General features: G+C 42.0%; 2 protein-coding genes across 2 annotated transcripts in view; one reads left to right on the top strand and one right to left on the bottom strand.

Moving 5' to 3' along the window:
- LOC119163902 (dehydrodolichyl diphosphate synthase complex subunit DHDDS) overlaps nucleotides 1-7,891 on the top strand; it is a 67,874-nt gene extending 59,983 nt beyond the window's left edge. The window contains exons 5-7 of the mRNA XM_075870682.1: nucleotides 2,722-2,826; nucleotides 5,670-5,896; nucleotides 7,671-7,891. Of these exons, the coding sequence (XP_075726797.1) occupies nucleotides 2,722-2,826; nucleotides 5,670-5,896; nucleotides 7,671-7,837 (499 nt within the window). The 3' untranslated portion in view covers nucleotides 7,838-7,891. The remainder of the gene's footprint in view (nucleotides 1-2,721; nucleotides 2,827-5,669; nucleotides 5,897-7,670) is intronic.
- A 1,017-nt stretch (nucleotides 7,892-8,908) lies between these two features.
- The window catches only part of LOC142769247 (dehydrodolichyl diphosphate synthase complex subunit DHDDS-like), a 31,416-nt gene continuing 23,487 nt past the window's right edge, over nucleotides 8,909-16,837 (bottom strand). Inside the window, exons 4-5 of the mRNA XM_075872331.1 lie at nucleotides 9,938-10,160; nucleotides 8,909-9,252 (exon numbers count right to left, since the gene is read on the bottom strand). Of these exons, the coding sequence (XP_075728446.1) occupies nucleotides 9,055-9,252; nucleotides 9,938-10,160 (421 nt within the window). The 3' untranslated portion in view covers nucleotides 8,909-9,054. The remainder of the gene's footprint in view (nucleotides 9,253-9,937; nucleotides 10,161-16,837) is intronic.

Raw genomic sequence — 16,837 nt, 5'->3', positions numbered from 1 at the left:
GATTAGGTTTTACCATAGAAAATATCAGACCCATCTCGTTAACTTCGAACATAGTGAAACTCATAGAGAGGGTCCTAAATGGCCGAATAAACTCCTGGGTGACAAATAAGTTCATATAAAAGCCAAACCAAATTGGTTTTTGCAGTGAAGGCTCAATTCGGTGCGCCCATGCAGATTTAGAGAGTCGATTACAGCTTGCTCGTAAAAAGAAACAGTACGCCGCATTAGTAACTCTCGACATAGCTAAAGCGTAGGACAGTGTCGAGCACTCTATTCTACTGAACACCTTGCAGAGCCTAAAGTTTCCTAATTATATTACTGAGAGGATAGCAGAATTCTTAAAATCAAGGGAATTGTACTGCATGAAGGAAGGCTGTTCGAATAAACTCAAACAGAAACGTGGTGTTCTCCAAGGGTCCGTCCTATCTCCAGCATTGTTCAATATACTGATGAGCTCTATTCCAATTGTTCAGGATGTCAGTGTCTACATTTATGCAGATGATATCACGTTCTTCGCTGCAGTAAGCGGCATTTACTCACCACATCAAAAAGTGCAGATATATTATTACTCTAGAAATTGGGTTGCAATCAATTTCATTGTCAGTGAACATAAACCCATTTCATGAGTACATTCAGTCAAGTACTTAGAAATGATTTATAATGAAAAGCTAAATTGTAGCCCACACATAAAGTATATTACAGCAAAGGCATAACGCAGGCGTTAGGTTTATTACGCAGGTTAAGCAACAGAAAATACGGGCTGCGCAGACGCACTTTGTTAATGATATATAAAATGTATGTGCGACCAATATTGGAATTTCGGTGTGCATTATTCTGGGAGGCCGCTGGTTATAAAGTTAAACTACTAGTAATGTTAAAGCGAGAAGCCCTGCGAATATGCGTGGGGCTTCCCAGGTTCGTGGCAAATAATGTATTTACCAAGAATGGCGATTGCCAACACTCCTCTGTCGATTCCGCATTATAACGGTTCAAACCTTCCTAAAGTTCTACAGTTTACCGGCGCGAAGATCAGAGTACGAATTTATCGGCGATCCTGACTCTTTCTTTGTTGCACATTGGCCTCAATTTCATACTCCTCAGGTGATTTTTGTTAAAAAGAAATTGGATTGCATAAATGTACACATTAGCACAGTAATTGAAACTAATTCCTCAACCCTCAACATTAGAATAGAGTACGATGAAATCTTCCCCCCACAAGCCAAGTTGCAATCTCTCTGATTTTTGACCACTACAGTAAAAGATTACGTCGTACACGCAGAAACAAAAAATGTAATAGCTACACATGCTTCTGTCAACAATGAAATTGCAGACGTAGGAATTGCGTCTGATTTCCTCGGCTGGTCGTTTTCAGTAAGGCTTCCAGATTTCACTCCTATATTTGAAGCCGAGCTAGTAGATAATATTTTAGCTCTTCGAAAAATTCCTATGACCGAGACCAGTGCAATCATCCTAACAGACTCACTTTCGGTGTGTGCAGCTCTGACAACCTCCGAACAATCTCGTGCCCTTGCAGCGTTCCACACATTAGCACCGCCGCATTTAAAACTCCTCAAACTAGTGTGGGTCCCAGGTCACTGCGGATTAGAAATAAATTAATTGGCAGATGCTTTGGCATGAGCAGCACTTGATCGAGCAGTTTTTCAGTACTTCCCGAGTTAGAATACTTATCAGGGGTGAGATATAGGAAATTTGCTATTTTTACAGATAGTTTAGAAAAGATCGCACAATGGACAGGTTATCAGTACCTAAAATTTCCATGGAAAACCCAACAGAGTCCGTCAAAAAAAACTTGAAAATATAATCTCCAGATGCCGGTGCCGCATTCCCCCATTAAGTTTTTATTTACACAGAGCTGGTCTGACACTTTCCCCCTTTTGTCCGTTCTGCAAAGAATCAGAAACTATTGAACATTATTTTGGCTCATGTCGGAACTATGCATTAATTACGAAACGACTTCTAGATATTTCATTTGCGAAGCTTGGTTTATATTTAACCACAGAAAATGTTCTAAATTTTGATGCCTCTGTTTTGGAAAATCGCCACAAAGATGCATTCGATGCGGTGTGTAATTTTATTCAAGACTATAAACGTTTTTCAACATAAAGCCCACGTTAATATGTACTCAGAAAAAACGGGTCGGAAAGTAATTTTCAAATCTAGATAAATCCGTGACACACCAAATTAATCTAGTTTGGCAAAACCAATTGTCTGGTCGACTCCCAAAATGAAGGTATAGCTATTAGTGTCTACTTTCTTGTTGATTTTTTCTCACTATCTTAATCTTTGGCTTTTTTAAATATACTGTCTTCACCCTACAACTACCCCCTATTTTTTTGTTGTAAACAATAGTGCAGTTATCGTCCATATGAGACTATATGTTCTCTTGGCCAATCCCCCCGAGTGGGTATGAGCCAGGGATTTTAGGCTACAAACAAACAAACAAACAAACAAACAAAACATTAAGCATTTTAAAGACGATTCCTCGGGCGCAGTTTTGAGATGGTCTTTGTTAAGCGTGAATGAGGGTTACAGAAAGATTTCACCGTAGGTTCTGCCAAGACTATTCTTCAGATTGATAAGGCAACTGAATGAAATTATGATGAGGCAAAGACCGAACAACTTGTGTAATAAAAAATATCTGGTATTCGACTTCAATCTTGAATGACGTAAATTCTGAACACATTTTTTTATACCTTGCAGAACAAAGAAGCTGAGATTATGCATAGCTTACAGCAGTAAGTTCGACCTGAAGAATATGGTGAGCGATTTCGCCAATGCCGTCAAAGCAGATGTCCTTGAATCAGAGTAAGTGTACGCACAAGCCTTTTTCATATGTTTTTCCACAGCACGCTTTGTCATCCGTACATCATTCCACCGGCCCACGTATTTCACCGCACTTATCATTCACTTCAAGTTGCCCAGCCATGAATTAAGACGACCATATTTTCTATGTCCTGCTTTGTACGAACAGCAGAATACTGGAATGACATTCCTCGTGATTTTGTCAGCGCTGAATGCCCAACATCGTTTTTTGATCAATTATGTGCCCATATTTGAAGATTTATTATTTTTTAAATTTGAACACACTGCAGGCTTTTCACGGCCAATGCAGTAGTGGAGAGAAGAAGATACATACAAAGCATAGGAAGAAAATACACACCGGAAGAACAAGAAAGAAGATATAATGTCAAACAGCTCATAAGTCAAAATGGACACACTATATTAAGTTCATGAATGATTGTATAGTGTTACAGCATACAATATTGTTGTTTAGTCTATTCCAATGGTGTATAGCTGACAGAAAAAGGCAATCTTTGTGAGCGTTAGCGCGACTGAAAGGTTGGTGGATAGTTTTGAAATGTTTCAGTCGCGATGAGTGTTGGGGCTGGTCAAGCAGGTAACGGGATCACGATACGCGGAATAGACCATGATATAATTGGTAAAAAAATTTTAGTCGCGAGATGATTCTGCGTTGCAAAAGAGGTTTTAAGTTTGCCCTTGCGAGCAAGCCTGCAGAACTGCATTGCCTCGAGAAGTCTGAATATACAAATCTGAATGCCGATTTTTGTATTCTTTATATTTTATTAATGAGGTGCTTTTGATGTGGACTTCAGATGAGATCGGCGTACACTAAACATGGTACAATTTGTGCTTTGTATGCATTCGGTTAAGGTGTGATGGTGCAGAGCGCGATTTCCTCCTCATGAAGAATAGCTTCTTCTCCGATTTACGACATATGGCTAAAACATGTGGTTCCCAGTTGAGATTCGATGAGAAAGTAACGCCTAAATATTTTACTTGGTCGCTTTTGTCGATAGTTGTGTTTCGTATAGTAAGTGTAAAGTTAAGGCGGATGATCTTATTTGTCAATGAAATGAAGTGAGTTTAGTTTTGCTTGTGTCTAATTAAGATAAATAGTTGTGGTAATAAAAGTTTTTATATGTTAACCAATTCTTTATGTAATACCTCCTGGGGGGTCTTTAAGGAAGATAAAGTTATGGTATGTTAACTATTGGCAGTCAAAATGATGGCTACTTATTTCTCTCTCCGACTCACAATGTGGGGGCAGGTAAAAAATGCCTTTGCTTGATTTCAGTGATGTTTTAAATTTAATTTCTCTATAGTTTGTAGTTTACGAAAGCAAATATCATCTTTTAAATTCTTGTCAGTGAACAATACATTTTCCATTTCTCAGCGTGCATTCTTCCTTTCCTAGATTCGCGTACAAATATTAATTCAAATTTTTAGTTCCATTATTTTATGACCATTCGGAGAGGGTGCTTTAAGCAAAAGGCTGCTGCAAACAGCTTGAGAGTGCCTGAAGGCCCTTCTGACAGGACTGTGACAACGTAAAACAAAATAAAGTTTATACGCGTACATGGCTTGTAATTCTTAAAACTTATTAAACCTAGCTTTGTACACAACAGTACTCAATAGACAAAGTTATTGAAGAGTAAAAAAGAGCAAAACAATGCAACTTGATGTCTTAATGTAAACTAGAATAAATGGACTAAATATACCAAGAAAAAAAAAGACACGTTGGCAGCAATGAGCAATGAAGTGGTGGCTTCTTGATTTGTCTATATAATTTATGGGCCTTTGATTTCAGTGCAATTGCCTTGAAATCTAATCTTCCTATTTTTAATACAGCACAGCTAGATGTTGGTGTTGCAACTTCTGCTCTAGCTTCTCTTTTTAGCCTTACCGATATAGTTTCATCACACCAACAGTGAGACATTAAGATTCGTCCGAGTCCTACGAGGCTACGTACCTCCCCAATGTGGCTTGCATGTAGACGTTGGAAAGCTTAATTCTTACAACGAGGTGTATGTTTGTTTTACATTGTTCCATGTGCATAGGCAATCAAGAAAAAAACTGGCATACCTCAGTGGTAAAACAATAGGCCCGTTTGCCGGGGACCAGGGTTTGAACGCCATTGCGTCATTTGTGTTTTTTGTTACTTACCAAGTTTGTTTTTCCTATTTCGTTCAATAGGGACTACAGACACCGGCGGCGGCAGACTACTATGGCGCCGTACGCTGCCCACGTGGTGATCTTATACCAGCCTTAACTCTAATAACAATAGTAATAGCACTCTTATCGTAAAAATATTGATAATAGCAGGAATTTTATTGCCAAAGGCACAATATAATTTTAAAGAGCACCACAAAAGAAGACTCCTGCGATATAGACAATCCGGTGTTCTTCAAGGTGCCCCGATATCGCACAGTACAACTGCGCTCACTTCCACACGTCCGCCAAAGTCTGATCCCTGTGGCCAGAGGCTGATACCACCATCTTCGCGTCCGCAGCTGAGCACTGCAACCACTTTACCATCGAAGCAGACATGAAATAAAGTTATAAGTGAACTAACGTCAAGTAACTTTTCACGCGGGGCTTGGCCTCTGAACAGAGGTATTCGGTCAATAACGGTGTATGAAATAATATGTTTATATACTTAACATAGGCATGCTAATTTATGTGAACCACCCATGTGGCGAGTTGAGTCGATGATTTGGCTTCCCAACTGAGGTATTCGATCGTGACTCAATAACAGAACTCTGGTATTTCATCGAAGATAGTTTTTAGAATAAAGATGTTCATATGCGGATTATAAGCACCTAAATGTATTTGCAACACATGTGCAGTGACATCTGCCCACGTCTGGTCACTGAATGGCTGGCACTCAATGAGGCTTCCGAAACAGAGCTGTGGTTCCGTAGCAGTGGCGAAAGGCGCTTCAGTGAATTTCTTGTGCTCCAGAGTGGGTACGCGTACATGCACCGGGAAGCAGAACTTTGGCCCGCAGTCTCAATCTGGCACTGGGTCCGGGCGATCGTGCAATTTCAACTCAACTGGCCACATATCAAGGTGGGTGCAAAGTTATTACTGTTACAGTGGAGTTTTCTGTTCAGCCTTCAATAGGCAAAACAATAGGCAACGTCGAGGTGATGAAAACTAAAGCAGACTTACAAGTGACATGTCGTACAGTCACAGATAGCGTGGCAGCGGTACCGCTCTTATGAAGGAGGACATACTTCGTCGCATTACGCTGAATCATCTCGACGCAGCAATCGCTTTTTTTTATTGGTCAAGAGAGCTAAGAGTATTTTACAAGTCCCTTGTTTTGGGACCTATTATTTTACGAGAAGCATTGAACTGCCTGGAAGTGTAGCAGTAGATTCGGTGTTTTTTTCTGTCCAAATGAAAAGTTTAACCAAAAGAATGAACTTTCTATCCCAATTTAGCAGCGCAAACAATTGAGCTGAGATATAGGTGAAGAAACGACGCTAAAAGAAGTGCTGACTCGCAAATGAACGATTTATTTAACGTAAACATTCATATAAGCAACCTGCAAGTAAACGTGCCAAGGACTGCCTCAGCATCTTGTCTAAGTTGTAAGGATAAGAATAATTGAAAACGTCTGCCCCTGAAAATCAAACACTTTATCATACAAATTTACTAAATCTCGGCTTACACAGTTTTCTTTTTTAAACAATTTGAGTGGCTTTTACCACTTCTATGTACATCCTTCATGACCTCACCGGCATATTATCTGGTGTTTGTGAAAACATGACTGTATGTACATGATTTAGAGTGCACAGTTAGATTAGAATTGGCCACGTTCTTCAAAAAAGCGTTGCGCTTCTTCAGCCTATTGTTAACGAAGCATGTCGGATGTCTGACACATACTCTACCACACGAGAGTGCTATTCTGTAGACCACGACACATCCACACAGCTGGGCCTTTTTCTCAATCTTGATTTCGCATTCTTTCTTTCTTTAAGAGTCCTAGCCTGTAATCGGCCTAGCAAGTGAAATCTTGCGAGTAGACTCGCATAATTGGTGTGCGAGATGTACTCAACTTTTGGTTTGATATATTGCTTTTCTTCTTGTTAGGGCAGTTGCGATGCACTTTGTCTGCTGCGAATTTCTTCTGGTTGTTTCCGCCATCACATCTAGTGATGTAGCCACGCAGCGTTCAAGCACGAGCTTCGCAAAGGGAAGTGCATTCGCTTGCTAGGTGATGTGGTGGTAGCTCCTCTCTCATCACATGTGCACTAGAAAGTGATCATCATGTTGGCGGATCGTTGCAGCGATTTTAGGTTAATGTGATGACTTCATTAATACATCGCTTCAATATTGAATTGGATCCACCTACCTTGTGTAACATGAAGCCTTAGGCACAAGAGGCCCACCATAATGTTTTAGACCTTGTTTGTAATGTTTAGCGCGGGGTTTGAGCACTGCTAGTCTTGTTGTCGCATATGTTGAGCGTCTTACAGTCCCACCACTTGAGATGACGGAAGGACGACACACCACGTCGTGTTCTTGCTCCGCAAGTATAATGTATGCACTTGCAGAACCTGGTGTTTCTATAAAGGCGAGCAGTCTCCGCAGCAAATTCTGTTCAGTATGCTGCTCTCGAAAAAAACTGCGAAACTTAATGGAGGATTTGGTGGCAGATTGCACACAGTACCTCAGCCTACAGGAAGGCTGTTGAGGTACTTTTCAGTGGGTTATATTTACTTATTGCACAATGTAACAACTATGGCCGAAACGAAAACGGTGGTATTAATGCAGAAAGCACGGGCAACGAGTAATCATGAATGCATGTTCTTCGTTATGTGTGTCGTATGTGCAGGCAGTGAAGGAGAACCATCGCACGCAGCGTACTTCAGCGTGCGACCACAAAGTTCTGGAAAAAGTCATTCGTGAACGTTCTTTCTTGAAGCAAGTGAATTCCACCAGGATGGCTCGCATGCATGCATTGTGCGTCGACGAGCTAACTTCAATCGACAGGAATTCTCTATAACTTGGTCTAGTTATCACTTCAGATAAAACACCAGAAATAAAATTCAATACTTCGTGATGTACCATTGGTTAACATAAACTAAAATGTGGTATGAACACCTTTTTGGTGTGCTGGTATTAATGGAATAAAGAAAGTCAGCGCTACATTTCGCGTGACTTCTGTAGCACTATAAAATGACACTCCTGTCCGTACTCTTTTTATCAATAAGGAGTTCATCTACATCCACTCGTGCCCCGTCTCTAACCCTGCCATTGTTAGTGCCATAAACTCAGAATTAGGTAAGCCTTCTACTGCATAAATTTATCATCCAAGCGGTACCTTGTGATTATTAGGCTGTATTTCTGCCGCTCTGTTATCAAAGCATGAGCAGCTCTGTATGTGTAAGTCAGCGCTCTGTATGTGTGCTCCTTCGACTAGTGTCTCATTTTTTGCACTGTTTCGTTTTTTCTATCTTCGTTCTGCTCCATTTGAAAAAAGGTATGTCCTTAACCACTTCAGTGATGTCACGCCAACGAAACCAAAAGTCAGGACACACTCATCTTGTGGTGCTCGAATTGCGAAATTACGGTGAACCTAAGCAGCTCCGCTGTTAAAATTCTTAGATAATGAAAAACTATCCGTAAGCATACAAAAAGTAATGAACTGTTCCAAAAACGAAGAATGAAAGCCCAGCGTTCCACATTTAGAATTGGAACTGCAAGGGCATGAACCGGGAACTGAAACCTTCTTGCATCTTTACGCATACATTTGATGGGCTGTTCCGCATAATAGGGTCAAGAAGATAAACAATCAGCTGCATGACCCTATGTCAGTGTCTGCAATTGCCATTCCTATATTTGGCTCTCGCTGCTGTGATCATAAAATGTACCTTTGCACTAACTCATATAGGCACCTCCCGTTGAGGCTTGCAGGCCTTCCGGCAACCCTCTAGAGCCTAATCAGAATTCTCAGCCATGACCCTCAATTTCGATGCATCAATTTGCAAGGCTGTCTTGCCAACCCCACTACCATGAGCTCTGTGAAAGCTTCATATAAGGCATGAGATTGGAACTACTTCTATAGACACGTGTGTCAGTTTTATTTTTATTGCGAGTCATTCGTATGGGAGGTACACCGAAAATGGTTAATTTATTCTTCACACTATCCTTACAACACTGAGCTTTTCAGAGAAGATGTGTTCATGCCAAAGAAGAAGTAGTAAAAGAATGTTTACTGCCTCATTCAGTAAGATGGTTCCCGGAGAATAGCAAGGATGCGTTCGTCGGTTGATTAATTTCGCTGAAGCACTGGTTGCTTAGATACGCCATCTTTGCACATTTGATGCGCCTCAAGAAAGACTTCTGACGAATAATACTCGCGCAGCCATTCCTGTCTTGGGGAGATGCCCACAAGTTGCCATGACTGTCCTTAAGGGCCTGCATCAGAAATAATGAAAACAAAAGTCTTTGTCAGAGTTATCTCTCGCTTCGCATTCATTACTTGTAAAATGACAGAAAAAGAGTGGCTTTAAGACAGTGTTTACTTCAATGATTGAGTTTGGCAGTAGCAGTTTGTAGTCTGCTTTTATGTGACCTCATACGAACATTTGAGAACATAAAATTGCAGAACATCATTTTCTATTCGAGTCGAGCCATGTCTAATTAAAAGCACGTACTTCATCGTTAAATAAAAAGTTATCTGCGTGAAATTGTATCTGCACTTGAATCATTGCACTGTGTACTGTTGCTTATGATAACTTGCTTATGATAAAAGCTCCATAATACTTGAAGAGTTGTCCAACGCTCCTCTTTCCCCAAGTCACTGGTGAATTACAATTTTTTTTCGCTCAACAGAAATAGAACCATAAAAGAAGTGACCTGGTTTTTCAAGTCAAAGATAAATGCACTGAGAATATTTAGTGATAGATTTACACACAAATAAAGTTCTTCACTAAGACAAACGCAAATAGAGGCATTAGAAATAATTTTGTTAATCTACGCAATTAAGGGCCTTCCGAAACTCCTCAACAAATTTGACGCATTTATGCGCAGTCCCTCGTATGCCACGCTTGAAATGTTTTGATAATAAAACTACGAGACGCTGCTTAAAATATCCACTAACCTTGATGTATGGCCATTTAAGTTGAAATTGCAGAACTGCCCAAATCCAGTTCCAGGATGTGATGGCGGGCCACAACTGTGGGTCGATGTGAATATACGAGTAGCCGCTCTGCAGCACCAAGAATTCACTGAAACGCATTTCGCCGCTGCTGCGAAACCACAGCTCAGTTTCAGGAGCCTCACTGACAGCGAGCCAATCCGCCAAGAAACCTGCAGTGATGTCGCTGCAAAAGTGATCTCCTTGAAAGTTACACAAAATATCAACACTTATTCATTCATGTGAAACATAAAAACCTGAACGTAGAGCTCAGACAATGTGGCATACGTTGAAACAAATCAAACGCATCTTTATACAATACACACATTATAGACCTTTCACATTTCTTGCTGTCATATAACACTGAGACCAGCTCCACGAGTTGTATTACCCTACGAAAATTGTTTGAAGAACACTATGTGACATTTTTAGCAATGCCTGAAACCATGAACAGCCATAGTCATCTTAAGAGTCCTGCCTTACTCGCATCTTGGCCGGAATAAGAAAGAGGAAGTGATATAGAGGTCCAGTATAACAAAATACAGAAGTGGTTTCGCATTACCCTACGAAACTTAATTGAAGAACACTATGTGACATTTTTCGCAATGCCTGAAACCATGAGCAGCCATAGTCATCTTAAGAGTCCTGCCTAACTCGCATCTTGGCTGGAATAAGAAAGAGGAAGTGATATAAAGGTCCAGTATAACGAAATACAGAAGTGGTTTCGTAGACAGAAGCTCAAAGCCAGAGGTTAACATGAAGTGTCACCGGGACTTACTTGAATTCTACTCCATGTACAAGCAAAATTCAGAAAGATTTTAAAGGCCTAGCATGCAAGTCGTTTTTTTTTCGCCACACAAGATATTATTCTGTACACACAGGTTTGATATGTAAGCCTGTGTGTATGTCTGTTTCGTTTTATTTTCATGTGTTTTTTTGTAATGAGTGCCACGTTAAACAAGCTAGTCGGAACCTACCAAGTATGTATCCTAGCAAAAAATATATATATACGTGTAATACCTGTATTTATATGACCGTTTCTGTGTCTCCCTTCAAAGCTGACCTGCACAATCTTTGTGAGCATTCTAATGAAACAGCCACGAGCCCGTAAGGCTGTCGGTCCAAATATTCTTTGTATTATTATTATTTTCCTAAAGAAGAAAGTTCCCTTGATTGATGAAAAAAAAGAACGCCGTGGTTGAGAATAGAGATAATCAAATTTGGTCACCGCAACAATGCGCCATTCACGGGTACACTAAGTTGCATTCTTTATGCTACTAACTTCAAAGTTCGGCTGCAAGTCGTTGCAGTTTGGTCAGTCTCCCTTTAGTTATGTTGAGTTGAATACTGCAGTTTCTTACGTTTAGTATCTAGCCAATACAAGGAACACGTCGTTAACGACTGTCCTAAATATTTAAAACCATTCCCACTTCAGACAGATTTAATACTTTTGGCCACCCCAAACAGCTTTTGTTAGTAAACTTACCACAGTATTGCCATTCATATCCATTTGTCCCACAAAAAATAACTATTCTTGTCATTTTAATGGGTACGACCGTAAGAAGGACATCTCGAGTTATTTTTGATGACCTTCTTTAAGCCACAACTAAGATTTAAATGCCGAAGTCGCTAGATGACTTTTAAAACCGTGATGTGAAACCTTAGAAGCCCATGCATGGCCAACCAATGTATCGCCATATCTCAGTGGTCTCTCCACATTTGATCACCGCATTGTAAACGTGACAGACCACTATGTGTGACTGTTGGGGCCAGCTGTATACTGCATGCAGCACTGAGAAAGCCTGATCGAAGCAAAGCAATATTTTGTGGCCCCTGTAAAATATTGCGTGTACGCATTAGTTTTAAACACCTTGAAATAAATCTGATGTCTGCCAGGAAATTGTAGCCGTAATAACTTTTGGAAAAGGTAAACTAATGCTGGAGATACAGATATCGATTTATCTGACGCATGCCCCATCTGCTCTTTTCATTCAGATGAAGGCACCAGTGGCATTCGTAGCGCCCCACCCAGTACATTGCGTCAGCTCGCTTCAATGATGTGTATTTTGCTTTTGGCTGTGTATATAAATGTTTTGTATTTTGCTTCATGCCCTGACGCACAGGGCATGAAGACGCACAGGGCGTGTTTTGCGTCCCTGGTCTATGTACTCACACAACATCTTTTGATTAGTACTGTCGTCTTCTTCACTACATATCCTTAGTCGCATGCCTACTGGCTCGGAAGTGTGCATGCAAACGCCCTCAAAGCGCAGCTTGTTCTCGATTGCGCGCGTTCATCAGCAGCGCGCGTGACAGCATGCCTTAGGAGTGAGCACCCTGAGCATAGATTTAACGTACTATAAGACAAAAAGAACGAAATAGACTTTATATTGAGTGCACACCCAGGCATCGTGCAGGATGTGGAAGTGGTTGGCAAGGTACGATGCAGTGACCATGGAATGGTACGCTCTCGAATTCGCCTAGACTTGAGAAAGGAACGACAAAAATGATACGCAAGAAGCCAATCAATGAGCTAGCACTGAGAGAGAAAGTACAGGAATATAGAGTCTCGCTTCAGAACCGGTACTCGGCTCTTAGTGAGGACACCAACCTTAGCATAGATACAATGAATGATAATCTGACGAGTATCATTATGGAGTATGCAGTGGAAGTTGGAGGCAGGGTAGTTAGATAGGACACTGGCAAGCTTACCCAGGAAACGAAGAATCTATTAGGAAGCGTCAAATAATGAAAGTCTCAAGTACAACAGACAAAATAGAACTGGCAGAGCTTTCGAAGTTGATTAATAGGCGTAAGGTATCCGACGTAAGAAGTTATAACATGGAGAGAATTGAACATGCTCTGAAAAACGGAGGAAGCGTCAAAGCAGTGAAGACGAAACTTGGGATAGGCAAAAATCGGATGTATGCACTAAGGGACAAAGAAGGCAAAACAACTACCAATATGGATAGGATAGTTAAAATAGCGGAGGAGTTTTACAGAGATCTGTACAGTAGCCGGGACAACCACGACTTTAATACTATAAGAACTAGCAGTAACCCAGATGACACCCCACCAGTATTGATAGAAGAAGTCAGAAAAGCTTTAGAGAGCACGCAAAGAGGCAAAGCTGCTGGTGAGGATCAGGTAACATCAGATCTGTTGAAAGATTGAGGACAAATTGTGTTAGAAAAACTAACCACCCTGTTTACGAGGTGTTTCCTGACGGGAAGAGTACCAGAGTCTTGGAAGAACACGAACGTCATCTTAATACATAAAAAAGGAGATGACAAGGACACGAAGAATTACAGGCCGATTAGCTTGCTCTCTGTAGTATACAAGCTATTTACAAAGGTAATTGTTAACAGAGTAAAGAAAACATTAGAATTCAATAACCAAAGAAACAAGCAGGATTTCGAACAGGCTACTCAACAATCGACCACATTCATACTATCAATCAAGTAATAGAGAATTGCCCAGAATATAACCAACCACTATACATAGCCTTCATAGATTACGAGAAGGCGTTTGATTCAGCAGAAATATCAGCCGTCATGCATACACTGCAGAATTAGGGCGTCGATGAAGTATATATAAACATCCTGCAAGAAATCTACAGGGGATCAACTGCTACCATAGTGCTTCATAAAGAAAGCAACAGAATACCAATCAAGAAGGGTGTAAGACAGGGGGACACAATCTCCCCAATGCTATTTACTGCGTGCTTACAGGAGGTTTTCAGAAGCCTAGAATAGAAACAGTTAGGGATAAGAGTTAATGGAGAGTACCTTAGTAACCTCTGCTTCGCCGATGACATTGCATTGCTGAGTAACTCAGGGGACGAATTGCAACTCATGATTGCGGAGTTAGACAAGGAGAGCAGAAAGGTGGGCCTTAAAATGAATCTGCAGAAAACGAAAGTAATGTACAACAACGTCGGAAAAGAGCAGCGCTTCGAGATAGGTAATAGTGCACTTCAAGTTGTAAACGTCTGTGTCTACTTAGGTCAGGTAATAACAGCGGAGCTGAACCACGAGATTGAAGTAACAAGAAGAATAAAAATGGGGTGGAGCAAATTTGGCAAGTACTCTCAAGTTATGACAGGTAGATTGCCACTATCCCTCAAGAGACAGGTATATAACAGCTGTATCTTGCCGGTACTTAGCTACGGAGCAGAAACCTGGATATTTAAAAGGAGGGTTCAGCTTAAATTGAGGACGACGCAGCGAGCAATGGAAAGAAAAATGGTAGGTGTAACCTTAAGAGACAAGAAGAGAGCTGAGTGGATTAGGGAACAAACGGGGGTTAAGAATATCATAGCTGAAATCAAGAAGAAGAAATGGACATGAGCCGGGCATGTAGCACGTAGACAGGATAACCGCTGGTCGTTAGGGGTAACTCACGGGATTCCCAGAGAAGGCAAGCGGGTTAGGGGGAGACAGAAGGTTAGGTGGGCCGATGAGATTAAGAAGTTTGCGGGTATAAATTTGCAGAAGCAAGCACAGGACCGGGGTAACTGGTGGAACATTGGAGAGGCCTTTGTCCTGTAGTGGACATAGTCAGGCTCAAAATGAAGGCAAAAAGGTTTAAATTCTTATATAGACACATGAGTTCCGCAACTTGGGATTGGGTGGCTGTCACTGACCATGGGAAACAGATCTGCGTGGTGCCCCGCAATACGAAAATAACCTAGTTTGGTGCTCTAGGGGCTAATATTGGTTAATTCTACCTGTGTCAGGACTATACTCTTTTAGGATCTACTGTAGTGGGTGTAGTATGGTTCTGCGTCACGACTTTTACTTCTTTCAGAAGTTATGTGGACAAGTGGTGGGAGAGAGAAGGTATATTCACTATATGCTGTCATTCGTGCGAACGAGTCCAACAAACGCTCATGTTTCACCTCCTCTTTCAAGTTTCCTTTTCATTCTTTATTTATTTCCAAAACTTCCTGCATTTCCTTCAGTACTGGCGGGCATGCATGAAGCTGTGGAAGAAAAGTGTGTTCTCATAACAAACACAACTCTTTCACAAAGCCTAAATAAATATCTCAACGCCTTCTAATCAAGGATTTCTCAACATAGTCCAGATATATACATCGTCGTACGGAATGCTGCGGATGGTGCCCTTTAGAGAGTTGAGATTGGTTTTAGGCAGCCTTTGAACTACACAATGACTTCGCTTATGTCATACTTCTATCCAAAAAAAATAACTTAAAGAGAACGCCTCCATGTTTATGGTACGACTGATTTGTACGAATTTTAGATATACGATTTTTGATAATAAGTAGGGCACACGTGATGTGCCTCAGGGAACCGAATAAAATCACGTGCGAGCAAAGTTCCACGAATAAAACAGAAAAAAAAGTGTGGCTGATTCATCTCTTCTGGAATCTTAATAACGCAAAGGTGAAACGTGTCTACACGCAGGTGGATGATCGTTTACGGTGCCTTCTTTCGTCACAAGGGCGAAAAATGAATGCTACAGCAACAAATTGCAAAGTCACGCAAAGAACTGCGCGAGCGTCTTGAAACTTGCAGCGCATGCCTCATTCAGAAAACACGTACGAAATGAACACACACAAGACGAGCACGCACAAACTGTCACAGCTGACACTTGAAGCATGCTGCTCAAACACAAAAACTTCACGAAACGAACACAAGTATACACCTGGACTGAGAAGGACTTCCAAACTTCTTTTTTAGTGCGTGAGCAGAGCGTTCTTTTCCTAAAAGTGGCCGCAGAAGCGAGCGAAGGGACCTTCTTGCTCCCTTTAGCTTGAAAGCAAGCTTGAGGTGGAAGCGCAAGATGTACAACGCTCTTGAATTCCGATGTAAGCTCGTGGGTGAGTGGGAGACCACCGTTTGCAACTGTCAGCTGACCAAAGGGAGCTGCGTTGCTGGCACTAGCCCATCCTAAGGTAACTGACGTTGGCCGTTAGGGGCACGCAGTCCACGTGTGTCCCTGCACTAGTCCGCCCGCTCCCGTGGGCAAGGAGACGCAGGCATCACGTTCCATTTTGACTGACTCCATTCTAATAATGCGTTTTAGATGCGGAAGCATCTTATACTCGCGCCTTGTAGTGCGCCGTCCGCGCCGTCCGCACCGCTTCTCGAACATTCGACAGCTGACGCGCGCGCATGCGCCGTCGCGCCGTCGCCCACCATCTGTGCCGCGCGCGCTTCTCCTTCGAGAACATTCGACAGCTGACAGCGCATGCGCCGTCGCGCCGTCGCCATCTGTGCCGCGCGCGCGCTTCTCCTTCGAGAACACTCAACAGCTGACAGTGCATGCGCCGTCGCGCTGTATATATACTCAAGGTCGGCGCTCGCTCGCTCAGTTGCCGCTCGTCGGTTGGTTTGTACGGCGCGTCGACGTCCAAGGTCGCGGTGAAATGAATTCCAACGAATCCACAAACACAATGATCGACGTCCCTTCGACCAGCGCCGTCCTTTCGCATACGTGTGTACGTGTTCACTCATTTAACACCCCCTCCTACAACCACGTTAACCAATTTAGCCATCGACCCAAGTAAGTCGCAATTTAACACCCCATTTCAACACGATAACCAATTTAGCCATCGACCCAAGTAAGTCGCACTTTAACACCCCGTTAACCAATTATATGCTCCGCATCCTCCTCAGTGTTCCCCCGAGGGAAGCTGCGGGCAATTTTTTTTCTTTCTCCGCTTGGCACGGCGTTCTGACGCTGTGGTCACAATGAAAAACCAGACTGCACGGTGCCAATAAAAGCTTTGAGCACGTCGTGGCGCGGCATGCACGCATCTCAACGCGTAGGATTGCGTAGGGGCTTTTACCTTTAGAGGACGCGCGTGCCTAACCGGCAACCATTGCTCCATCTCGCTAC

Source organism: Rhipicephalus microplus, chromosome 8, assembly GCF_043290135.1.
Source record: "Rhipicephalus microplus isolate Deutch F79 chromosome 8, USDA_Rmic, whole genome shotgun sequence".
NCBI classification, from domain to species: Eukaryota; Metazoa; Arthropoda; class Arachnida; order Ixodida; family Ixodidae; genus Rhipicephalus; species Rhipicephalus microplus.
Note: the sequence above shows the minus strand (reverse complement) of the source record. Positions and strands in the feature narration are given on the sequence as shown.